Source organism: Mus musculus, chromosome 6, assembly GCF_000001635.26.
Source record: "Mus musculus strain C57BL/6J chromosome 6, GRCm38.p6 C57BL/6J".
NCBI lineage: Eukaryota > Metazoa > Chordata > Mammalia > Rodentia > Muridae > Mus > Mus musculus.
The window spans coordinates 122576265-122603031 of NC_000072.6; the positions used below are offsets into that span (position 1 = coordinate 122576265).

Below are 26767 nucleotides of genomic sequence, written 5' to 3' on the forward strand. Positions count from 1 at the left end.
GAGGCAGGCAGCAGAGGGAAGATGGCCTCACTTGCTGGCTGTCTCCTTCCATTCCATCCAGGCCCTCAGCCTATGGAGTGGGGCTAATTAGGTCTTCATGCCTTGTTGAATCCTCTGGGTAACAACTTTCATGAGGCACCCAGAGCACATCCCCGACCTCGCTGGAACACCCAGAGCACATCTCTGACCTCACTGGAGCACCCAGAGCATATCTCCGACCTCGCTGGAGCACCCAGAGCACATCTCTGACCTCGCTGGAGCACATCCCCAACCTCGCTGGAGCACCCAGAGCACATCTCCGACCTCACTGGAGCATCCAGAGCACACTGTCAACCTTGCTAGCTCTAGCTCTAGCTCTCTGTCCAGTAAGTGGACATTATCCCGGATTGTTCTTTCACTGGTCATGCTGGGGACTTTGTTTTTCTGTCTGAATTCTCTCCTGGATTCCAGTATTTCACTCTTCCTTAGTTTAATAGATTAGTGTAGTAAACCCTCCAGATGCTCGCTGAGAAACAGAGCTTGGGAAGTCACTTCATCCCTTATCTGTCGACGTGTCTTTATTTCCAACTGTGTCATTATTCTCTTCACCGTGACAGAATGTCTGATAGGAATGATACTTATTTATGTTCTATTTGCATGTATGCTCGTGTGACAGAAGAGAGCATCCGACCATCCCATTATAGATGTAGATAGTTTGAGCGACTATGTGGTTTCTGGAAAATGAACTCAGGATCTTTGGAAAGGCAGACGGTGCTCTTAACCACTGAGCCATCTCTCCAGTCCTGACAGGAACAATTTAAAGGAGGAAGCATTTGTTTTGTTCATGGACTCAGAGATTTCAATCTACAGTCAAGCATATAGTTCCATTCATGCAAAACACAGGTCACCTCCCCTGACTTTCTGCATGGGTTTGTTGGGCTATGGCCTTCACCCACTGGCCAATCTCCCCGCCCCCTCTTTTATTTGATTGGTTGTTTGTGACAGAGTCTGGATGGGTAGTCCAATGGCTGGCCTCCAACTCATGATCCTCCTGTCTCAGCCTCTTGAGTACTGAGATCAGAGGATGTGCTACCTGCTTTATATGAACGCTTTTGCAAAAACAAATCATGATACACAACATGGCTTTCAAGCTAGAAGTGCGTGACTAAAGTCAAGAAACTGTGCTCAAAACCTGAAGAGATTCTGCAGCACGAAGCAGCCAGAAAGGGGCAGGAACAGGACCTAAGACAGAGCAAACTGAAGAGAGAGAAGACCAAGGCTGAGTTCCAGATTCCAGACGGGACAGACGGATAAACGACAAAAAACAAAAAAAAAAGTTGAGGTCCAAGGTCTTCATGATTATAAGTTGGAAGCTTGTTGAGACCCTGGCTCAAAGGAGAAACAAAAGAAAGCAAGAAAACCCTGTTTGACTCTATTGAGGTAGGAACCTCTGATCTCCACCCCACCCCCGGAAGGCTAACATTCTTTTTTCATTTTTCTCACAAACTCTAGTGGGTACTGGGGGCAAAAAAACACCACAAACACAAAAACAATTGATACATGGTTCTTTTACTGCAGGGTTTTTCTTTTCTTTTCCTTTGTTTTTTTTTTTTTTTGTTTTGTTTTTGTTTTGTTTTGTTTTGTTTTTTTTTACGTATAGACATAGGGCTGTTGAGACCACTCAGGGGAGATAATTTGCTTTTTTGAGCTGACAATCTGCATTCAGTCCTCAGAACGGCTAACAGATGGAGAGAACAAAAACCTTAAAAGTTGTCCTCTGACCTTCACAGGAGTGCCACAGTGTGTACATACAACCCCCTCAACAGACACAATAATAAGAGTAAATAGATACAGTTTTTAAAATTAAAATGTATAGCCAGACTTCATCAGAAATTAATAAGGTCTAAGCTTCTTTTAATGCCCTGGGACTGCTGTATGCCATTATAGCCTTTGGAGGCCAGGCAGACAAATGACTGAGCTTGTCTGAGTGACTATACTATGTAAGCTGGCAAGGTGTTGGCTGTTGGCCCCTGGTGTACCTGGAGGAATTTAGCACACTGAATTTCTATGTGTTGAGGCTGTCTTCAGACTTACTGTGTAGCTCCAAGTGACTTTGACCTTGTCATTCTCCTGCCTCCACCATGCAACTACTGGGCTTACAGGAATGCACCACCTTACCTGACTCTTCAATTTCTACATTCTTGATGGGGGTGGGGTTTTTTTAGACAAGGTCTCACTGTGTAATTCAAGGCTAGCCTGGGTCTTGCAGTGTAGACCAGGCTGGCCTTAAACTCACAGAGATCTGGTGCCTCTGCCTCACAATTGCTGACATTACAGGAGTGTATAACCATTCCCAGCTCAATTTCTAGATTCTCCTTTTTTCTGGACATTCTTGGAATTAAACCAAGGGCCTCGTGTGTAACTAGTACCCTACCCATGAATGACACCTCCAGCTCAATTTCTAGATTCTTCATGGCAGTCACTCTTTAGTGGGTCATCAATGCTTGCTGTCAAGACAATACACATACAAGGAGTCATTTCATCCATGCCCAACTCCCAGAAGTCATTTCAACCCTGTAGCCCAAAGGAGATGGGGTGGTATCCTTTGGTAATGGCAGGTTTGAAGAGTAATTGTGAAAAACGTGAGTTGAGGTTGCTTTCTTCTTAAAATTTTTAAACAGGGTGGAAGTCCCTGAAACAAAGAAGATTATATTTTATCCTCAGTAATAAGAAAAAAAGACAAAGTAAACAAGAAAAACAACATCTATTGGAATTCAACTGAACTACCCTTTGGACCAAGAATCCAAATGGGACACCTTTTCTTCTGTAGTGTGACTGATCTCTTCCACTGTGGGAAACAGGACTCCCTGGAATGCTGAGGCATGGGTAAGTGTAACCAGAATGGCAACAATAAAGATACAATGGAATCACCATGTGATTTCCTCCCCCTACTTGCTTCCCACTAAAGACATTTTCCTTGTGGTGAATTCTTTGATGATACAGATTTTGGAGACACAGCCTAGATTTATAGCCCAGGCTGCCCTTGAACTCGGGATCCTCTTGACTCAGCCTCTTGAGTGCTGGGATTTCATGTATGTGTCACCATGCCTGGCTTCAGAATATTTTGTTCTCTCTCTCTCTCTCTCTCTCTCTCTCTCTCCCTCTCTCTCTCTCTCTCTCTCTCTCTCTCTCTCTCTCTCTCTGATGTATGAATTTATTTTATTTATATGAGTACACTATAGTTGTCTTCAGACACACACCAGAAGAGGGCATTAGATCCCATTACAGATGGTTGTGAGCCACCATGTGGTTGCTGGGATTTGAACTCAGGACCTTCAGAAGAGCAGTCAGTGCTCTTAACTGCTGAGCTTTCTCTCCAGTCCCTTGTTTTCTCCTTTTTAACATGAGTCAACTAGTTAAATAACTAAATATAAGAAAAATTGCCACCACCCAAAAAGTGATGAGAGTATGAGGGAAACCCTCAGAAGGGAAGCACAGAGGGTTCTTGTCTGTGTATCAACTCTGTCTCTTAACTTTAAAAAGGGGTGGTGGTGGAGGAGGGATGGGGTGATGGTGTGCACCTTAGTCCCAGTACTTGGGAGGAAGATAGACAGATCTCTGTGAGTTCCAGGCTAGCCAAGGTTATATAGTGAGACCCTGTCTCAAAAACAAAGCTAGCAAACAAACTTATGAGAGGGTCTGGAGAAACAGCCCAGGGGTTAAGGACACTGTGGAGGTTTGAATGACATATAACCATGAGTGTGTATTTGAACACTTGGTGTCTGGTTGCTGGCGTGGAGGTGACAGAACTTTTAGGACATAAAGGTCTGCTGGAGGAAGTATATCACTGGGGGCAGGGTTAAGAGTTTATAGCACCAAGTCCCCTCCCCCAAGTCCCTGCTAGCTGTCCCTTGGCTCCTATGTAGGGTTGAGATATAATCTACATGCTACTACGTCTTCCTCAATATCAGATATACAGATCTTAGGATCTGTAAACCAAAATAAAGCCGGCCTTCTATCATGACCTGCTCTTGGTCATGATGTTTTACCTTGGCAGCTATGATACAAATTAGCACTCACTGATTGATACAAGTAACGGATACAAATGCAGGCTGTTCCTGTGGAAGGCCCCAGAGTTCAGTTCCCAGCTCCCACCTCAGGGGGCTCACAACCACCTCTAACCCCATCTCCAGGGGATCCTCTGAAGGCACCTGCACATCCGCTCATAAACACACAGAGACACTTTAAAAGAGGAGGGGGAGGAACTTACTAGGGAGCCAGGCACAGTAGGGCAAGACTATACAAAATCCCAGGGTTCAGAAGATGGGAATAGGAGACTCAGGAATTCAAGATGATCCTCGACTACCTAGTAAATTCAAGGACAGCCTAGACTGTATAAGACCCTGTCTCAAAACAGAAACAAATGAACAGCAGAGACACTTACTAAAATGATGCAGTAGAGCTCCAGTACATACAGTTTCACCCACAGATGGGGGTACCTTGGCCAATAAGCTTCGTTTGAAGGGGGGTAGTTGACGAAATTCCTCCAGCAGTAACAATACTCTAAAGAAACACAGCATTTGGCTTATTTGATGAATACAGCGCTAAATGACTTAAAATGACCTGGGCATAGTGGCTCATGCCTGCAGTCCAAGCTTTTCAGATGTCTGAAGCAGGGACACTGCAAATTCAAGGTCAGCCTGCGGTAGATGACAAATCCAGGGTAGCCACTTATCGACCCTGCCTCAAATAAAAACTCAAGAGTTTTATTAGCTCAGTAGTAGAGAGATTGTCTCCCGGGTATGCTTAGCAGGTACAGGCTTTGGCTTCAGTTCCCAGTAGCAACAACCACAGAGCATGCGCTCTACGTAAAGGCTCTATTTGCTGCTAGAGGTGGTCTCACTCCATAAAATGAAGTCAAGGTGACCAGGAGGAGGAGGTACCTAGAGTAGAAGGGGTTGCTATTGTTCAGCCTTCCCTTGCTGGGAAGGTCCTTCCGCCCTCACTTTATGTTGGACTTTCGCCTCTGAGATTCCATCCCAGCGTCACCAGCTTGTGTTGTCTGCCCCCTTTACCACCACCACTCACTCAGGAGCGTTCTGTTTTTACCTTGCTCTGTCATGATCTGGATAGTCACACCGCTGCTAATAAGGTCCCTGAGTCCTTGGCGGTTTCGCTGATCCGTGTGGTGATAAAGCCGTGCTATGTAAATAAACAGAGTTACATAGGGGTGTCGGCTCAGAAACTCTGTAATGGCCCTGGAGCACTCCCCGCAGGGACTCCAGGACAGGAACCAGGTAATGGAGCATCTGGTGTTCGGACGAAAGTATCTTTCTGTAGTAAATTTTTCTAAGAAGTTGACTTCAACGTGGTTGCTGGTGTTTTGGCTCGTGTGTCGCCAGACACTGTGCCTTCCACCCCAGTTGATCTCATACAGCAGACAGGTCTCTTTCCGAAGCTCCCGGGGGTCAAAGAAGACTTCAAACTCGTGGGGCTCAATTCTTCTCCTGGAAACATAAAAAAACTCCCATGCAACCTAAGAAACTTAAAAAAAAAAACTTTCCCCTCATGCCTGCATATATATATATATATGTATATATATATATACATATACATATATATATGTGTGTGTATATGTATACATGTGTGTATATGTATATATGTATATGTGTGTGTGTGTGTGTGTGTGTATATATATATCTTACATATTCCAGGCTGAGATGACCTTGACCTTTATTCTATTTTTATTTTTATTTCAGTGTCTCTGTGTGTGTGATTCACACGTTTGCATATGTGCGTGTGTGTGTGTGTGTGTGTGTGTGTGTGTGTGTGTGTGTGATGGGTTCACACGTTTGCATGTATATGTATGTACACAATCACTTGCTCATGCATACACATATAGAAGCTAGAGGTCAATGTTGGGTGTCTTCTCTGTCATTCTCCACCTTGTTTTTCAAAACAGAGACTCTCAATGAACCTCATTGGCCAATAAGACTCACGTGACTCTGCCTCTACAGTGTAGAGGTTATGGAAACAGGCTACCAGCCTGACTTATATGTAGGTACTGGCAATTCAAAATCCAGTACTTGTGCTTCAACAGTAAGCATTGTATCCAATGAGCCCTCTTCCCAGCCTGTCTGTAAACATTTGATATCCTTGCTTCCACCCAAAGGACTGGAATTACCCGTGTATGGGAACCCGGGGCTTCATGCATGCGAGCTCCGCCAACTAAGCTACCTCTCCATCCTTCTCTTTTTTTAGATGTTTATCTTTCAAATTGCCAGGTCTAGTGGCACACGTAATCTCAGCACTGAGGAGGCAGAGACAGGAGGATGACACATTTGAGAACAGCCTGGGATCTCAGCACTGTACTGAGTGACGATCCCCTTTGCATCGTGATGCCATAGTGTTTTTAGTCTTAATTGTCCCCCTGGTCCCTGGACTATCACATTATTCACAGAGGATCCCTTCTAGCAGGCACAGAGGTACACACACAGCATTAGGAAGTCTAAAACAGGCGGGGCTCAGATTCCACGTGAAGCTGTGCTACAGTGTGAGACAGTGACTCAAAAAACCTGAACAAAGTGGGAGAAGAATGTAGAGGGAACAGCATGGAGGAAGCTGGAGGGGAGAGACTGGAGGGAAAGCTGGAGAAGAGAAGCTGGGGGGAGAAACTGGGTAGATTTGATCAAATCACATTAAACACATGTACAGAATTCTCAAACAGCAACATTTTCCAACCCTGAACAAAGAAATAGGTCCTATATTCACTTCCCAGCACCCATATGACAGCTCACAACCATGTATAGCTTCAGTGCCAAGGGATTTCACACCCTCTTCAGACCTCTTCAGGTACTACACACACACACACACACACACACACACACACACACACACGTACACATTCAATCACATAGATACAAACACATACACATTAATAATAAAAATAAATATTTACAGCCTGGTCTATGTGTACAGGGCTACAAGGAGGAGGAGGAAGAAAAGGAGGAGGAGAAGTGGAGGAGGAGGAGGAGGAGAAGTGGAGGAGGAGGAGGAGGAGGAGGAGAAGTGGAGGAGGAGGAGGAGGAGGAGTTGATTCAGTTAGTCAAGCACCTGTCGAGGGACAGCCCCCACAGGAGGGCAGGACTACATTAAACTATGCCAAAGGGATAGGAGGAGTAATTATTCCTCTAATGAGATTATGTCTTTTCCTTCTGGAATTCCTGTCCCTTGTGCAGTTGCTCCTGAGATGTCAGGAGGTTCTGTTGGGCAAGTCTGCCTTTCGGAGTCCTTTGCTGCTTTGCTCCATAGCAATGAGCATGCTGTGAGTTTGTTCTGGGATGTGGACTGCATCCCTCCAGCATCAGAGAAGATGCCTACGGTGCAGGAGAAGACATCCTCTACCTCAACACTCAATAGCTTTGTTCTGAGTGGCTGGGCTGATTGCTGGCAGGGAAGGGTGACCGTCTTGGCAACGTAGGGTATTTACCATATACAGCTGCAGCTGGTTTTCAAGTATTATGGGACACATAACAAGGACTCCTGTGGAGCTGGGTTTTGCGAGTGACAAAGTTTTGGGGATTTTCAGAATTATGGTGCTTGTCAAGGAATTTAAAGTGCTCCAGGACAGGAACAAGGGGCAAGGGTATTCCTTTAATCCGAAAAGGTAGAGGCTGGAGGAGCTCTGAGTTAGAGGGTAGCCTGGTCTACAGAGTGCCAGGACACCCAGAGCTACACAGAAAACCCTGTCCGGTAAATCCAAAAATATAATAATAATAATAATAATAATAATAATAATAATAATAATGGTGATATCAATAATAAATTAACATTAATTAAGTTTATTCATTAGTATTTATTATATAATTCTATCATTAATAATATTAATTAAAATTTGATAATTGCAGACATATTATTAATTATATGTTTATATACAATATTTATATATAATGAATTATTGTTGCTATTATTATTATTATTAGCTCCTGGAAGTTCTAGAAGTGGAACATGGGAATGGCCATCTTCCCAAACACTAGCTGTGCAGTAGGCTTGTTAACACATAAGTTGAGTACCTGGGAAGGAGCCCAGTTCTAACAAAGGGAGAAGGGCAGAGTTCGCTGCCCCTCCACTCCTTCCTTGGCTTCAAAGGCTCTCCAGTCGCTGCATTTTGTTTATAGTACTAATAAAATTATTGTAAACGTATTTAATCCCAACTCGGGAAGACTTCGGTTTCCTTCTCTTCTGACTTTTCTTTCAGATGGGGTTGGAGCCTAAGCATGCTCTCGCTCTCCCGAGTGTGGTGGACTTGCCTCTTTCTCTCCAGCTCCCCCACACAACCTGTGGCTGCTTGTCCATCCTGTGGCTGACCTTCAGGCTGACTTAAATCACATAACTTTTCTCTTTGTCCTCTCTGTCTTCTCTTCTCTTGTCTGCCCTTCTGGGCAGCTGCAGATTTACAGCTTATCTGTCCCGAGGTTTTTCTTTTAAATGCTCATGAAATTGTGCTTGTACTTTTTTTTTTTCTGAGCCCATCTTAAATTTCTTTTACTAACAAGACTAAGAACCTCAAGAGGAGACCCAGATTCCCCCGCTAACATGTGGTGACTCTGAAAGGACTCCCCAAGATTTCCACTAATGTTGTGAAGTTGTCCTTTCCCAGAACTATGGAGTTTAATGGATTAAGCCTATGTTCTCATTTTCTCATTTTGGCATGTATCGCTGCCTACAAGCTAAATAGTACTTCCATCATGGCTTCAGTTATGCTATGGTCTGTTTTTAAACAGAAACAAAAAAGTCATAGGAGCTAAACCCAATCACAGGAATTATAGAAATTAAGCCGAGGAAACAAAGAGAGAGATGAAGAATGGTAGGGAACCTAGTGATACACACACACACACACACACACACACACACACACACGCACACACACAACGCACACACACAAACCCAAACCTGTGGATCCCAGCTCCACTATGACTGGAGCCATGTGGAGTCAGAACCCAGAGTGAGAACAAAACTGGCTCAGCAGTTAAAGGCTGCTCCTGCCGAGGACCTGGGTTCAGTTCCCAGAACCCCCATGGAGGCTCATAACCATCTGTAACTCCAGATCCCCAGTATCAGACACCCTCTCCTGACCTCACCCAACACTTGGCATTCACATGGTCCATGCACACAGACTTACATGCAAGCAAAACATGGAAAAGATGGAAAGGTCTGCTGAAGTCATTTCTAAGCGATCTATAAAAATCCAGTTTTTCAGGGACCAACAAATTAATCCTTTTCAGAAAGAGCCTTCAACAAAAGGCAGCAGACAAGGGCTTTAAAATACAGGTGGGAAAGCACAGAATTATCAGGACTTAATCCTTAGTCCTAATCCTTCAGAACTAACACAGGACACGCCAGGCTGACTTGGCACAGAGATTCGTGTTCCCTGGAGAACTGCACATCCAAAAAACAGGACTCTTTAGGTTTGAAAGCTCCTACTGGAGCCTTTGGGGATCAGGAAAAAGCAAATGTGCCCACAGGTGATAGATAGTGGGCTTCTTGAAAAATGGTCTGAGGAAACAGTCTGTCATGGACTTAAGCCTTTAGACTCAGCTCTGGCTTCTAGGGCAGCTTGACAGAAGATAAATATGTATACATACATACATACATACATACATCATACATACATACATACATGCATACATACATACATACATACATATATACAAACATACATACATACATACATACATATATACAAACATACATAGGTAGATAGGTAGATAGATGCATAGATAGATATGTAGATAGATACATATGTACATAGGTACATACATACATACATACATACATCCACAGCTCTTCCAGGATTTTCCATAAACCTTTGAAGAAGAGCATGGCAGAGAGTGGGCAGAGTCCGGAGAGATGCTCTGGACCAGGCACACAGTGGTTAGTTAGTAAAGCATTGGCACTTTGGGCATTGATTCACTAGAGTGAGATTTGTGTGGAAGTGACATGGGGAATCCTAATGCAAGGACCAGGCTCTGAGCCCTCTTTTAAAACTTTTATCACCAATCTCTTTCACACAAGGTATTTCCTGTTTGTTTTATTAAGTGGGCCATAGTGTAGCTGGTTTCTAAGTTGCAAAACAAAATAAATTTAGCAGTAATAATGTATCTGGTTACACTGTTATGAGTGTTTATTTTTCTTAAAGAGAAAGAAGAAAAGCAAAAAAACAAAACAAAACAAAACAAAACAAAACCTTCAACAGATTCTTTTTTTTTTTTTTTTTTTTAAAGATTTATTTATTTATTATATGTGAGTACATTGTAGCTGTCTTCAGACACACCAGAAGAGGGAGTCAGATCTTGTTACGGATGGTTGTGAGCCACCATGTGGTTGCTGGGATTTGAACTCTGGACCTTCGGAAGAGCAGTCGGGTGCTCTTACCCACTGAGCCATCTCTCCAGCCCCCCCTTCAACAGATTCTTAAAATGCACAATAGCGCAGGGTGGTGGTGGCACACACCTTTAATCCCAGCACTTGGGAGGCAGAGGCAGGCAAATTTCTGAGTTTGAGGCCAGCCTGGTCTACAAAGTGAGTTCCAGGACAGCCAGGGCTACACAAAGAAACCCTGTCTTTAAAAAAAAAAAAAAAAAAAAAAAAAAGACAAAAAACAAAAATGATGCACAATAGCAGATTTAGAAAGGAAAGGAAATGGTTAAAACATGCTCCTGTTTACTTCTGTGCAATTGTGTGTCACCAGGAAACAATTTTCCACATGACAGAGGCACGATGACATACATGTCTCAGCATGTCTCATTCCCTAAAGATGCAGAGAGAAAGAGAGAGAGAGAGAGGTGGGGCTCACTGCCCAGTGCTTGCTCAGGAGCACTGCGAAAGACCTCTCTGACTGGGGCTTGGGAATTTTGGTTCAGCACACCTGAGCATGCCTGTCAAAGCCAGATATCCAGAATAACTTTCATGTAGAGAGCATTAATTTAAAATGATGTGGAGCTAGGTGTAGTAATCCCAGCACTCAGGAGGCAGAGGCAGGCAGATCTCTGTGAGTTTGGGGCCAGCCTGATCTACAGAGAATGTTCCAGGACAGCCAGGATTACCGTGTCTTGAAAAAAATAAACCAAATTTTAAAAGTATGTAAAAAGCAAATAAGCAAATAAAGTCATGCATACATACAACATATGTGTGTGTTTGTGTGTGTGTGTGTGGTGATGTTTTAAATTCTCTAGTTTTCTTTTTACAGTGGTCTAAGTATTCTCAGTTCTCCTCACTACTGGCTGAGGTCCTTTTGGAAAGAAGAGACAGAGCTTTGAGAAGTCTCTCCAGATCCCATCATTGGCCAGGGCCAGGAAGTCAGAAGTCAAAGCAGAGGCCAGGTATGTCTCCAGTGTGATGCTGCTGAACGCTGTAGTTTCTGTGGTATTGGGTCCAAGAACTGACATGCCTGTAGCCTTTGATCAGAACCACATCCTTAGACAAGCCACACAAAGAAGTTTTATATGACCCTGGGTACATATGTGTATAAAATGTACAGTCTAACATTTACATAATGGAGAAATGTATTTTAAAATAATTTTGGTGTATATATACATGTGTGTGTATATTATTTTATCATTTAATAAAGACAAAAGCAAATTTGCATGCTGTAACCCTGTAGTTCTTTTTTGTTTGCTTATTTTAACATTTTAAAACTTTAGTTATATATGAGTGTTCTGTCTGCATAACAGAAGACAGCATTATATCCCATCATAGATATTTCTGGGAGTTGAACTCAGGACCTCTGGGAGAACAGCTGGTACTCTTAACCCCTGAGCCATCTCTCCAGCCCCCTAGTCCTGTGACTCTTAAATGTCCATTTCTGTGTGATTGAATTGGGAGGCCCCATTCCTGTCTTACCTCAGAGTGGGATCAACAGCTACAGGGCCTGAAAACCAAGAGATGATTTTGTCAAATAACACTCAATAACATTGAGCTGCCTTGAAATCATGTTCTACTCTCCCAAGTCTACAAATCATACGGAAAAACAGTGGGGCACGGCTCCATCCCAGCATACTAGACTCTCTGGCATGAGGAAACTCAAGTTCAAGTTCTGCCTAGGCTATACTTTTGAGATCTGACCTCAAAAAAACTGTTTTAATCTAAATCTAATGGGAAGATGACTTCTCAAAGGATCTGAGAGGTACAATTTGGAAACTACCAAATGTAGATTATACATATCTTACTCCTGAATCTCATTCTACATGTTAGCTGGCAATGCAGAGTAATTCAGTGATGACTGGGTGCACTTTAGCCTACTGCAATCATATCCTATTTTCTCCTCTATTTTTTTAAAGTTTGTTTTGGGGTAATGTACAAGCTAGACACACCGTATCCAGGATTAGAGTCTGTTTCCAGGCTTAGTTTTCTAAAAAACCAGAGAGACCCTCAGTCCATACATGCTACATCTCCTTTCTTACAGCCATAATGATAGGTATGGTGAATAATACTTTATAACTTTAAACCTTCTTCAGAATTCTATAAAACTTGGATTCACAGTCTTGCTTTTAAAACAAACCAATGTCTAATTTCCCAGCCTACAGACACAGAACAATTTACAGTTATTCACAGTGAAGACAAGACGGGTTGCAGTTAAGATGGGGTGTCCCCTACAGTGTTAGTGGTCAGTAGGCTATTTGCCACACTCTTCCTTTTCTGTCATTACTTGTTTATAAAGTGTCTCCTGTGCTGCATCCTGTATATGCTCCAGGTTTTCCAGAGCCAGAGATTTTAAGGATAAAAGTGGGGTTTCCATAGCATCACCGTGGTTACATCTTCCACAGACAGCTGTTGTTCTGGAAGAACTTCCCAAAACATGGACCTCTCTTCTGCCATATGTAAACTGTGATGCCTGGTGCTTTTGCTCCTGACAATTTTGATCCGTTTCTTGCAGCTTTTAGCATCTGATTTGTTGGCATCTATGTCTTCTTGACACAAGCATACGGAAGGAAAGGTGCATTCTTTCCCAAATGGCTTCACAATTGCCTGGGCTTCTGTTTGTTTGTATCCAGCTCCAAAGCAATTAACTAGCAAGCAAATGTGTCCAGAGCACTATTTCAGTCATATCTCTGTGCTTCAGAGACTTTCAAGGTCATCCTCAGCTACATAGTGTGTTCAAGGCCAGCTTGGGCTACATGAGACCTTGTCTCAACAATAAATAATAAATAATAAATAAAAATTTTAAAAAGTCTCTAACAGGGCAGTGGTGGCACATGCCTTTAATCCCAGCACTTGGGAGGCAGAGGCAGGCAAATTTCTGAATTCGAGGCCAGCCTGGTCTACAGAGTGAATTCCAGGACAGCCAGGGCTACACAGAGAAGCCCTGTCTCGAAAAAAAAACAAAAACAAACAAAAAACAAAAAACAACAACAACAAAAAACAAACAAGTCTCTAAAGATTTGAACTCTACCACCACCAACAACAACAAAAATAATAACAACAATTTTAGGAGTTGGATCCAATCCCACCTCATCTGAAATCATTTTCTTCCAAAACTAGGCATGTTTTCCATCCTGTAATTTTTCTATAATCCACCTCTTAAATGCTGGGATGACAAGTATGTGCCACCCAGTCTGTGGTATATGGTGCTGGAAATGGAACCCAGGAATCCTGCATTCTGACTAGAGTTGAGTAACTCTATACCGACTGAGCTATATCACCCATTTATTTAAGAGTAGGATCTCATATTATAGCCTAATCTGCTCTGAAACTTATTATGTTGCCCAAGACAGCTTCAAATTCCTTGTAAGCCTCCTGTTTCAGCCTCTAGACTACTTAGATAACAGATGGAAATAACCATACCTGACTAACATTAATTAATCATTGACTAGTCAGTCAACTAGCATATAGACCATTATTGCTATTTCTGTTTTATCTTAATTAGTAGTTTCAAGTTATAGTTTTACTTTTTTTCAGTGAGGGATAGGGCTGGGCAGGACTGAGAAATTGAACATACTAGGCAAGCTCCCTACCACTGAACTATATCTTTTCTCATCTTACTTAAAGCTTTTTAAATTGTGTGTGCGTTGTGTTGTATGTATGTATGTATGTATATGTATGTATGTATATGTGATGTGTGTGTGTGGGGTGTGTGTGTGTGTGTGTGTGTGTGTGTGTGTGTGTGTGTTCATGTGTTCAGGTACCTGTGGAGGTCAGAGGAGGACATTGGAACCCTTGGAGCTGAGGTTCCAGGCCGTTGTGAGCAGCCTCATGTAGATGCTGGGAAGTCTCAAGTCTCTTGACTGCTTAGCCATCCCTCCAGCTCTCCTGCCTTTTCTAAGGAAGGGTCTTGCTAAGTTACCTAACTTGAACTTACCTTACAGCCCACAAAGACCTTCAACTTGTAATTCTCCTGCCTTAGCCTCCCAAGTAGCTAGAATTACAGGCCTATGTCACCAGATCCAACTAACTTAATTTTTTTATTGCCATGAAACCAACATTGACTTAGCGTTCCTTGTCAAAATCATTAGGAGCTATAAATACTTCCCTGGAGTAGTAATTCATCTTATGAACAATATTAATTATTAATTATAATAGGAAAGCTGAAAAGCACCCAGGGACCCAAGCATGAGCAGGTCAGACCCACATACACCTGATGCACTCTTCAAGACCACAGACCCAAGCTAAGCGTGGGAGCAGGCGTTTGTATTCCGAGACACTTAAGGGGTTAAATGAAGCAGGAGGATAACCTGGGGCCAGCAGCTGGGGGCCAGCCTGGGGTAGCATGATAAACTGTAGAGTAAGAAGCAAAGTAAAGAGGAAACATCAACTCAACACCTTGCTAGAACCCGGCATCCCTTTACCTGTCTCGGAACTCATCTTGCTCTGTCTCTGGACGCCTTCCTCGGGAGCTTATGTTGCTGCGATGGCTTCTGCCAGCTGTGTGCCGGACTTTGTTTCCTCAGGTGTGCCCACAGCCACCTGCAGGGACACGGGGTGACTCATTCCTGAGCGTCAGTAGCAACTTGAGATCTGTACTATGTAAATGAAGAAGGAAGTGGCATCTGGATATTTGTCCTCCCCGGAGAACACCCACAGAGCCATCAATGCTACACAATAGAACATTGATGACATTAAACTCTAAAGTTCTCTTAGGTGACATCTATATTTAGAAAGCTTTCTCCTTCCTTCAGGCTCAAGTAAGAGTGGGAGGAAGCCAGAACTGAGTCGGAGAGAATGAAGCTGTTCCTATAACTAAGAAGTCTCAGTGTGACCCGGTGAGAATATTATGGGTTTTACCTATTACTCCCTCCCATTTGCCCTTTGCTCCATATGTCTATTGGAAAAAGGAGGGGCAGCTTAAGATGCAAAAGCAGGACCTTGGCCTTTGAGTCAGATAACTAGTGTGCACTTCTGGTGCTCTCTTCCTCTTGTAGGGAAGGTTAGCCGTATGACTAAATCTAATCTCCAATTTTAAACAATGTTAATATGCTATACTTCTCTAGAGCAATTCTCTGTTGCCAGAACTTCGGGTCAAGTTCAGGCTAATCATCCCTCAGATTTGAGATCATTCTCTCCAAGTCTAGGTCTCCCACTTGGGTCTTCTCCCTAGATTCTGTTACTGTAATGAAGACTGAGACCGAACACAACTTGGTGGGGAGACGGGTTATTTGGCTAACATTTCCATGTTACATTCTGTCACTGAGGAAAGTCCGGGCACGTTCTCAAGCAGGAACCTGAAGGCAAGAGCTGAGGCAGCAGCCATGGAGGGATGCTGCTTACTGGCTTGCTCTCCCTGGCTTGTTCTGCCTGCTTTGTAATATACCCCAGGACCACCTGCTCAAGGGTGGCACCACCCACATTGGGCTGGGGCCCTCCCACATCAGTCATCAATCAAGAAAATGCCTACAGACGTACCTACAAACCAATTCAACGGGGCATTTTCTCAACTGAGGCTCCCTCTCTCTGGCTTGTGTTTTTCTTCTGTCCCAGAATTCCTATCTCTTAGCACAATCCCTGCTTTCTTTGGTCTGCCCACCCTATGGCTTGAAGGCCAGTGAGGATGACCCCCACACAGACACCCTTAGCAGTCTTGGCCCCTGGTGAAACTCGGAAGTAAAAGCATCGTGAGTGCCCATCCTAAGTTGTAAAAATATCATATGAAGATGGAGGTGATCAAGGTTTGTGTTGTTCAAGAAAAGTTCCTTCCTCCTGGCCAAAAGACTGAAATCTGAGTTCTACCTGGGTGGAGGCTAAACATGCTGGTCTGACTCAAAGATTAGAACATTACATACATTGTCATCTCCTTAAGAGTTAATCCAGTGGGGCCTGTCGATCACAAGCAAGCTGACTCACTGAAGGCGTGCAGGGGAGGTGTGAGGAATGACCATCGCCTTCTTGAGCCCCCAGAAGCTGTTCCCCTGATGCAATGGCTTGCAGTCCTTCTTCTGAGTTCTAACTCATAAAGCATAACTTTTTTTTTCTCTTTCCATCTCTCTAGCCAAAATTCTAAGTATACCTTTCTTGATAGTCTAGACATTCTCTCTCTCTCTCTCTCTCTCTCTCTCTCTCTCTCTCTCTCTCTCTCTCTCTCTCTGTGTGTGTGTGTGTGTCTGTACCTGCTTTCTCAGTCACTAACTCAAAAGTCAAAAAAGTCATGGTTTTCCCTCCTCCTCTCAGCCGGCCCCCTACTCCTGGCAGCTGCCACGATGCATGGCTTTGCCTGATCTGCAGTTTTCTTTCTAACTCTAATACATGGTCCTCACGGGGCTGGGAAGTCAACTCAGTAGTTAAGAGTGCTGGCTGCTCTTCCATAGGACTGGAACTCCTAGAGCCCAAGTCAGGTAGCTGGCAACCATGAGTAACTCCAGCTCTAGGGCCTCTGATGCCCTCTTTTGGCCTCCATGGATACTGCACATTTGTGCACATACATACACATAAATAAAAATAGGCCATTTTTTAAAATGGCCTTCAAGCATCCTGAATCTTAGTTAGTTGGTTAGTTAGTTAGTTAGTTAGCTAGTTAGTTAGCTAGTTTGGTTTTTTTGGGACAGAGTCTCTTTATGTAGTACTGGCTGTCCTGTAACTCCCTATGTAGATAAGGCTAGCCCCAAATCACAGGGCTCCTCCAGCCTCTACCTCCAAATACTAGGATTAAAGCTGTACCACAGCAATCTTATTAATTCTTTAGAAATAAATATATTAACGAGACTAAGAACTCACAACAGGGAACCCTAACTCCTCTCTAACATTCTCATGCTGTGCAAATCTGCCCCCTCCACACAGCTGCTCACAGACTTCCACTTCCTGCTTTCTAATTTAGGAAGTAGGCCGGGAGAGATGGCTCAGGGATTAAGAGGACCTGGGTTCAACTCCCAGCACCCACCAGGGCAGTTCATAATCATATGTAACTTTATTTCCAGGGGGTTGCAATACCCTTTCCTAACCTCCATGGGCACCAGACACACATGCAGTGTACAGACAGACCTATATATTTTTGAAAGAAATAAACAAAGAGTTAACTCCGCAAGCATGACCTCCTCTTATCCACATCTCTACACCTGGCAGCTGCTGAGGTCACTAGCTTGCCTGGGGTGTAGCTCTTCTCTTAAACTATTAAAATTATCCTTGAGTTTCCTCGTTTGTGTTTTATTAAAATTCTTTTTCTGTCTATAAGACTACTGTGAAAGGGACCCTTCTTTTCCCCAGTGGCGCCATGAATATCATCCACTATATGCTATCTTAGTGATGATTTAAACCCCTCTCTTATTTGGCACATCCTCCATTGTGCGGTGCACCAAAATGTATTGTATCCATTGTCTTTAGATTTGAAGTTCACTATGTAGCTTAAGTTAGCATCACATTCTTGCCAATCCTCCTGTCTCAGCCTTGAGTGTTGGGGTAACTTGTATGACCCTCTATATTTGGGGGACATTTTTCTAATACTTGGGCATTGTAAATAATGTTCCAAGAATCATTCTTACACATCGATCTCTGGATAATTACTCCCTTAGGATAAAGTCCTTGAGAGGGGCTTCAAAGACATTAGTGACTCTTTTTAAAGGTAGAATTCCATCGATCCCTGGTTAGCCTCCAGTTCTCTCTGTAACCATGATGACCTAGAACTTCTGATCGCTCCATCTTCCACCTCTGGATCCCTGGCCTTACAGCTGTGTGCCACCATGTCTAGTGTATGTGATCTTGGAAATGGAACCAGGTCTTTCTGCATGGTAGGCAAGCACTCTGTCAATGGAGCTATAACACCAGCCCATGTTCACTATCTTGGCCAGATCTGTGATCTACTCAGGGTCAGATAGGATGACTAGTCAATTTTTAAACACAGTGGATTTTATTGACTATGTTATTGATAAGTAAAATAAGCCAAAAAGGAGGACGTGATACTTCAACAGTGGTAGACTGACGTCACTCAGGATAAATAATTACTCATGGCTCATTCTGGAAAATACAGTTTTCCCTGGATTCATGCTTCTCCAGTGCCCTTGGGTACTTCACCCATGCTTCCTGGAATCAGCTTTCTTTTCATTCCTTTAGGTATAATCTCCTGTTCTGTCGGCAGACAGACACACAGATAGATAGACAGACAGACAGGTAGATTAGATTGTTTTATCTTATGTGTATGGGTGTTTTGCTTATGTATGTATATGCACTATATTTTTCCTGGTGCCTGAGAAGGTCAGAAGGCATAAGATGCCCTGAAATTGGAGTTACAGGTGACTGTGAACTCCATAAGGTCCTGGAATCTTCACTCAGTCCTCTGTAAGAGCAGCCTGTGTTCTTAACTATCTAGCCCCACCTCTTCTTCTATCATAATGTAAAGAGACTGGGACTGTAGCTCTGCTTAGGTAGAACGCTTGCCTAGTAAGCACAGAGTTCTGGGTTTGATTCCTGGCACATGGTGTCTCACAGCAGAGGTACACAGGATTCTATCCCAAAACAAACAATACCCTGAATTTTCAAATTCTGGGAACAGACTGTTGGTCTAGAACAATATGGTCCAAACAAGCTTATGCCTGGCCTTACACCTTCAAGCTTGGTCGGATGCTCCTTGCTGCAGCAATGTGGCAATGGCAGCGTCAGGAGCAGGTGTGTGTTGGTTGGGACTCACACAGTCACACACAACCTTGCAGAAACAAGCAACCAAAGATACATAGATTCACCTGTTTCCAGAGGGACAGTCCCCAGAAAATGACCCACGAGTAAAACTCATCTTTCCTGGCAGGTGATGCATAGAAATTCAAATCCCTACCATTCATATCATTCACCTTTCTGGGGAACTTTTCATTGCAAGCCAGGGCGACTTGGAGACCCAGAATACTGTGATGGGGTGAGTTGCTGTTTGGTTGTTGTGTGTGCTCGTCGGGGAGGGGGGTTGACTTTTCTTTCTTGTTTTGTTGTTGCTGTTTGTTTGTGGAATGTTTTTGGTGGTATTGTTTTGTTATTGAGATTAGTTCTCCATGTTTTCCATGCTGGCCTCAAACTCCAGGGCTCAGGCAATCCTGCCTCGGCTGTTTGAGTAGCTGTGACCAGCTTGATCATCTTTGTTTTAGCCAGCAGAGGGCAGAGAAATCATACAACTAACTAAACCAAGCCCCAGCACATACAGCCCTGAAAATCCTCCGGCTCTTCTGCGTCCTGACTTTACACTAGGCTGGAACACTTTACACACACTCTCACAGCTTCCTGCGTAAAAATCCCCCACGGCCCCGGAATGAAGGCCTGTATCAGATCCAGTCTCTCCCATTTCTTACCTGGACCCTATCTGTGGTCGCTTCAATAATATTCACCTTTCCACAATAGCTTATGATCATTATTTCTCTGAGAGGCCGAACAATTAACCCCTTAGGTGCTGAAAACTCCCATATCATTTACTATTAATACTTTTTTATTTAAAAAAGAAAAATCTTGACGGGCATGGTGGCGTACGCCTTTGATCCCAGCACTTGGGAGGCAGAGGCAGGTGGATTTCTGAGTTCAAGGCCAGCCTGGTCTACAAAGTGAGTTCCAGGACAGCCAGGGCTATACAGAGAAACTCTGTCTCAAAAAACAAAAACAAACAAAAAAACAAAAAGAAAGAAAGAAAGAAAGAAAGAAAGAGAGAGAGAGAGAGAGAGAGAGAGAAAGAAAGAAAGAAAGAAAGAAAGAAAGAAAAGAAAAGAAAGAGAAAAAGAAAAAAAGAAAAAAGAAAAAAGAAAAATCTTTAAAAAAAATGTTTAGGTCAGGCATCTCATTAATCCCAGCACTGGGAAGGCAGAGTCTCTCAAGCAAGAAGGTAGGTACGCATAGTTGGTATAACAAAAGTTATATTTTATGCTGCGTGTCATCACACAAGGGTCATGCCCTTAAGTTCCTAGCTGTGGTCCCTAATCTTACCTCCCCGAGGCTGCTTACCTGTGTGAGGTTAGCTGAAGGTCAGGTTCAGACTCTCTGAGTCAAGGCAAATCAGACAGTAGTCTCTGATTCATGGGTCAGGATGCTGGACACTCTACAGACGCAGGGCAGACGGAAGCAGCTTCTCTCCAGTGTGTCTAGCAGTCCTGGGGAAGTACAGAGCGTTGCATCGCCTTTGCTCTGCTTAGATATGGAGTGCTGCTGCTAGAGATCAAGCCCGGTGCGTGGCTGTCTCCAGTGAGTGATACCACAGGGTTCTGGTTATCATTACATATCTAAATGGCATTTTGTTTTTTTAACTCTGCTCATCACATAGAGACATGTAGATCTGTGAGTTAGAGGCCAGCCTGATCTACATAGTGAGTTCCAAGATAGCCAGGGCTACTCCTAAGACCCTGTCTCAAAAAAAAAAAAAAAACACAACAAAAGCAACAAATCTTTAATTTTTTAAATTTACGTGTGTGTATACCATATACATATGCAGGTACTCAGTGTGTATCTGGCATGCATGTGGATGGCCAGAGAACAATTTTAAGGACTCAGTTCTTTCTTTCGATCGTGTACGTCCAAGGGACTGACTTGGGTTATCAGGCTTGGCGGCCTTTGCCTTTGCTCACTGAGCGTCTCACCAGCCCTACTTTTTGATTTTTAAAACAGGATCTCATCCTGTACATCAGGCTGGCCGTGAATTCATGGTGGTCCTCCTGTCTCAGCCTCCCAAGTGGTTGGGATTACAGATATGAGCCACTGTGCCTGGCTTACTATTTACCTTCTGAGAATTGAAAACAGTAGTTTGTAGCTAAAACAATTTTTGTTTGTTTTGTTTGAGACAGGGGCAAACTATAAAATTATAACTGGTTTGGAATTTCCATCTGTAGACCTGGCTAGCCTGGAACTCACAGAGATCCACCTGCCTCTGCCTCTTAATGGTGTGCTCCATCAAGACTAGCCTAAAGCAATTATTCTTAACAATATTTCTCTGTGCTCTTTCTCAGAATGACAAATTGTACTGAGATGGGGCAAAGGTAGAAACTAGGGGTGATAAATTTTTGTACACAAGGAATTGTATCTGAGGTTGAGAATGTAGCTCAACTCGTAGAATGCCTGCCTAGGATGCATGGAGCCTTGGGCGCTGTCTGAAGCACCATAGAAACTAGACATAGTGTTGATATCTGCAGTATCCGTACATGGCAGATGGAGGGGAAAGGATTATAAATTCTAGATCACCCTTATCTTTAAATTAATAGAACTCCAAAGCAAGCCTGAGATACATGAAACACTGTGTCCGGAGCAAAGCAAGGGCCATCAGCATGGCTCAGTGGGTAATGACAGGTCCAACCACACCTGATGACATGAGTCCCACCCATTTCCAAGATAGACCCACTTGTTGGAAGGAATCTGACCCTTGACAGTTGTCCTCTGACCTCTACACACATGTGCATGCACACATTAAAAAAAAAAAAAAAAACAAAACTTAAAAGTCCAAACAAAACTCTGATTTTTTAAATTCAAGGAAAAGAGGATGTGAAAGGGCATGCAAGGTTCTGAGAGCAGAGCGACAAGGGGGTTGGAGCACAGTACAGTGACATAGCCGAGACTAGCGGCAGGACTTGCATCCAGCGCTTTATGCTTGCCCCATATCACTGAGCTCCAAGCCAGGTCCCAAACAGGATACTCCCTGAAGCCAGTCAGGGTGACAAGACATTGTTGTGGGTTATCCACCAGAGAAGACTGCTCCAGTGGATTTGGGTTTGAGCCAATAGAAAGATATGAATTTAAGCCAATAGAAAGTCTTTACTAGCCAGCTGGCAAAAATACTGGGTGTTCAGGATCTCAGCGTAGAGCCGAGCCTTTCTCAGGTTGAGGTTTTAAGCACAAAACCATGTCCTGGGTTGACATACTTCAGTTATCAAAAACAGTTAGACGGAAGCACAATTACCGAATCCAAAAAGCAAGGTTAGTACACTCAGGGACTTTCCCAGAACTGTGGACTTTGTTCTCATTTTGGCATGTGGCACTGCCTGTGTGTTGAGTTTTAAGGCCTGAATGGCGCTTCCACAATAGAATTAGTTGTGCTAAAGTCTGGGGCCTGTCATGACATCACCTGGAATCTAGGAGAGAATGGGGAGTTTCAGGGACATTTGAATAGCCAGAAAAGGAGGGTAGGGCAATCTGGCTAGACCGGTAGAATGTTTGCCAGATCAGACACGGGATATCAATTCTACCAGAGACCGTAGTCAAATTCCTGCCCAGTACTCTGGATGTCAAAGTAGAAATATCCAATGTTGCTCTGGTCCAATGGGAGTCACCAGGACTCAAGAGACCAGCTGTGTGGAGTGGTGTCAGGGACTCAAAGAAGCCTGGCCAAAGGAGTGGAGGAGAGAATACTGTCACAAGTAACATTTCTAATCATTTTTTTCTCCTCCCCGAAGCAACAAAAATAACGGTAAAATCAACGGAGCAAGGACATTGACGATGACAGGTGGTTAAAAGCCACATCAAGGAGGGCAGATCTTTACAGTCTCATGGTCCAGATTCTCTGCTCATAAACAAAGTACTACTGTGTGCTTGACCATAGAGGAAGTGCTCAACACTGCTTTAAATAGAGAAGAAAATGACCAAGAAGTAAAGGTTTAGGCAGGTGTGGTGGTACGTGCTTGCAGTTCCAGCAATGGGACCTAGAGGCAGGAGTACCAAGGTCTTGTTTGGGCTTTATGGTGTGAGTTCAGCCTGGGCTACATGAGACCCTGTCTCAAAAACTAATTTAAAAAAAGAGAGAGAGAAGAAAACTCTTGAGCAATCACTAGTGTCCCAGTAGTTATGCCCCACCCCTTGCTTAAAAATAGGGGCTGGAGAAATGGTTCAGGAGCTAAGAGCACTGGCTGCTCTTGCAAAGGATCTAGGTTCCGTTCCCACCACCCACGTGGCAGCTTACAACTGTCTGTAACTCCAGTTCCAGGGGATCTGGCCTCTGCATGCTCCTGCACGCATGTGGTACACACACTCAAGCACACAGACACGCAGAACATAAAATAAATGATAAATAAATCTTTTTAAATTAAATTTAAAATATGGCTAGCAAGGTGGAGGGGATGAGGCACTTGCTGGCAAGTCTAAAGATTTGAGTTCTATCCCAAGGGTCCATGTAGTGGAAGGAGAGAACCCACAGGGCCCAGGAGGAGGTCAGAGACATCTTTCTGGAGTGAGTTCCCTTCTTCTACCTCTAGATTCTGAGAACCAAACTCAGGTCACTAGGCCCAGTAGCAATCACCTCTTGCCCACTGAGTATCTTACTAGCCAGTATTGTTGTGGTTTCTGGTTTTGTCCCAGATAGGTAGCACAGACTGGCCTGGAACTCCTGACCCTCTTCTCTACTTCCCAAGTTCTGGTATCACAGGGTTTGGAGGTAGAGAAATACTACCATACCTGGCTCATGATGTCCTCAGAGCTAATATGAAGAATCCAGGAGCAGAACAAATCAACCACGGGCAGTCCTGAGAAGAGGAAAGAACCATTGTCAAGGTCCAAAAATCTAAAAGCAACCCAAGCAGGAACAAGAGTCCACACAAAGCAAGATCTTTATATGAATTAGGCAGTAAAAACTGACCAATCAGGTACAACAGCAGAGACTCAGGGGATGACTGAATCTGCATTTTAATAAGTATTTAAGCAGATGGCAAGACTGTATTGTATGCAGACCACTACTGGTCGATCAGGGCCCCAGAACAAACTCCGCCAGAGCTGAACTGCAACCCTGAGCCAGAATGTTGCAGGTTTTAAGTCTCTGCCAAGTCATCCCACCAATCAGGATTTAGGGATAGAGGACTTCTCCCTATTCCACCAGTCGGATTTAGGGAAAGAGAATATGTCTTTGTGGCACACTTATCCGATTCTCATTAGTTGGCTATTCAAGTAGATAGGGAGACTTGCCCGAATTCATGTCTCAACTAGCCAACCAGGATGCCAGCCACCCACATACATCTCTCTTTCTGCCAACCAGGATGCCAGTCTCCGAGGGAAGTCTTGGGAGCTTAAACTTTACTTGACCCCTATTCAAAATGGAAGTTTTACTCAAAATGGCTTCAGGTTGGCTCCTTCTTATATTCCTTCTCCTAGTGTTTGTATATCACTCAAGTCCTTGATTATCTGTTTCAGGGTGTAAAGGATTGTATTGGGTTCTTAGGACCACGAGCTTAACTGAGTTGGGAATCAAGGCCCGATGAGGAGCAGGTAGTAAATATGGCAGTCAGCAAAGGGGCCCAATCAAAGAGGTTCTGGATCCAGTTTCCAGCCTGTCTCCCTTGCCCCTCCCTGTCCAATAGGCTTCCACTTCTGGACCACAGTCCAGGGGGAGTCCTTTGTTCCTATGTCCATTGTCTTGAGACCCCGGGGGTCATTACTAGTATCTGAGAGTCTCTGTCATAGTAAGTTTAAATACCTTAAATGCCATATTCAGCAGCTCTCTGATAGTATCTCTCAAGTGTATCTGAGTTAAATATCTATTTTTAGTTATTTGCTTTAAGTTGTTTCTTTTTTTTTTTAAAGATTCATTTATATGAGTACACTGTCGCTGTCTTCGGACACACCAGAAGAGGACATCAGATCCCATTACAGATGGTTGTGAGCCACCACCATGTGGTTGCTGGGAACTGAACTCAGGACCTCTGGAAGAGCAGTCAGTGATCTTAACCGATGAGCCATCTCTCCAGCCCTATTTGTTTTAAGTTATATCTTGAAACATAATTTTAAGCCAGTGATTCTCAATTTTTTTTTAATGCTATAATACTTTAGTATCCGAGTTCTTCACCAGACTGACTATGGTCATTGTTTTATTGCCTCATAAGACAGGAATTTTTCAGTCTCTGGTGTTAAGCTGTGACCCTAATTTTTAGTCTTTTATTTATGCATTAATAAAGATAACATACTAATAAAGACATTACAATAAAATATCTGATAAAATTTAAAATGTTTCATAGATTTATAAATGAAAACATTTTTTAAAAGCTGTTTTTAAAATGTCCAGTTTTGATTTTTTGTAAAATTCCAAAATTTTCGTTAAAGTAGTTTAAAATCTCTCAATTGTGTGTTTTTTGAAAAACAAAGTACCTTTTTAAAGAATGAAGACATGGAGCACAAACCGTAATTCTTAGAAGACAAAACCAAATTTTAACAGTATAAGCAACTTAGTGTTTTATTATAAAGGGGTTAGTTATTATAAGTTATTATAAGTGGGTTATTTTTATGTTACAAAGTTTAGTTGACAGCAAGAAAAGTTCTTGTATAAGAACGCATGGAGATACAGCTTAAATACCTCCTAGTTTTTTCTATAAACTTGGTTTTTAAGACAGATCAGAAATTATATAAAAATCTTATTCCAATTTAAAAGTATCTTTGGAGACCCGTTTCCTTGGCTGGTCCATCCCATGTGTTGGACAATGGCTCCAACCCTGAGTTACTGGTTTTAAGTTAACTTTTTGGTACAGATACTAAAAATTTTTAACCATATCCAACGACTTATGAGCCAATGATCTATAACCAATACATACAGAACACAGAACAGTCAGAAGCAAACACGCACTGGCCACATACATTTATACATTCAAAAACAGACAAAACTTCCCTTACTTCTTCCTGATCTGATTTCAAGGGAGGAGCGCCTTGCTGTTGCTGCCTGCAGAATCCAACGCTCATGGGCACCGTGGTTCTGTAGCGGGAGTAGGCACCGGCTTCCTGACCACAGAAAGCTTAAGAGCTGCTGGTTTCGCTTTTAGAGAAACTCGAACAGCTAGATCAGGCGGCAGGGGTTTGCATCAGGCGAGCAGGAGGCGGGGCTTTACCAGCAGTGCAGGACTCTCAGCTGCAGGCACAGTGCCAGTTTATCAGTTTTTGTTGTTATTATTATTGTTGTTGTTGTCCCGATTCGGCCGCTTCCCCCCACACCCCCCCCCGAAAATCCTTGAGATGGGTAAATACTAAGAGGTGAACAACCAGCAGATGAACTTTGGCCCGTTTTTCCAGATATAAAACACAGAGCAACATTCAAACTAAATGAAACCACAGACACAGACTGACAGACATGGGCAATCCAGCATGCCCAGAACCAGAAGCAAATGTTCCCTCAGTGGAAACCAGTGAAAAGCGGGCCGTCTCCTGTCCTCCTCTGACCCTCGGAGCAGTGCTGCGTCCACTTTCTCCTTTCTTGGGTCCTAGAGAGGCTCCACCAGAAAGCAGAATACAGGCTCACCTCCGGGAGTCCAGATGACTGAAAAACAGTCCGAGGTGCTGCTAATTCAGCTTAAGGGCTCAAGTAGGTTAGCGTTTGGTATCCAAATGTTAGGGTGTAAAAATCTAAAAATAAATAAATAAATAAGTCTGCCAAGTTATCCCACAAATTAGGATC

The 26767-nt window shown here is 43.3% G+C and overlaps 1 protein-coding gene across 4 annotated transcripts; it reads right to left on the minus strand.

Annotated features, from left to right (window-relative positions):
• Nucleotides 1-1527: 1527 nt before the first annotated feature.
• Apobec1 (apolipoprotein B mRNA editing enzyme, catalytic polypeptide 1) lies at nucleotides 1528-26760 on the minus strand. Of its 4 annotated transcripts, none has more exons than NM_001134391.1 (8): nucleotides 25993-26180; nucleotides 23794-23861; nucleotides 20368-20513; nucleotides 14823-14940; nucleotides 11881-11908; nucleotides 5089-5486; nucleotides 4424-4542; nucleotides 1528-2671 (listed from the first exon to the last, which is right to left on the minus strand). In NM_001134391.1, the coding sequence occupies exons 4-8, from the start codon at nucleotides 14836-14838 to the stop codon at nucleotides 2543-2545; spliced, it is 690 nt and encodes a 229-aa protein (NP_001127863.1). In that variant the 5' UTR covers nucleotides 14839-14940; nucleotides 20368-20513; nucleotides 23794-23861; nucleotides 25993-26180; the 3' UTR covers nucleotides 1528-2542. The 4 variants fall into 4 exon arrangements, with proteins under 4 accessions (NP_001127863.1, NP_112436.1, XP_011239461.1 ...); NM_031159.3 differs by having other exon boundaries at nucleotides 14823-14996; XM_011241159.3 differs by lacking the exon at nucleotides 25993-26180 and adding an exon at nucleotides 26612-26760 and having other exon boundaries at nucleotides 1532-2671.
• Nucleotides 26761-26767: the final 7 nt, after the last annotated feature.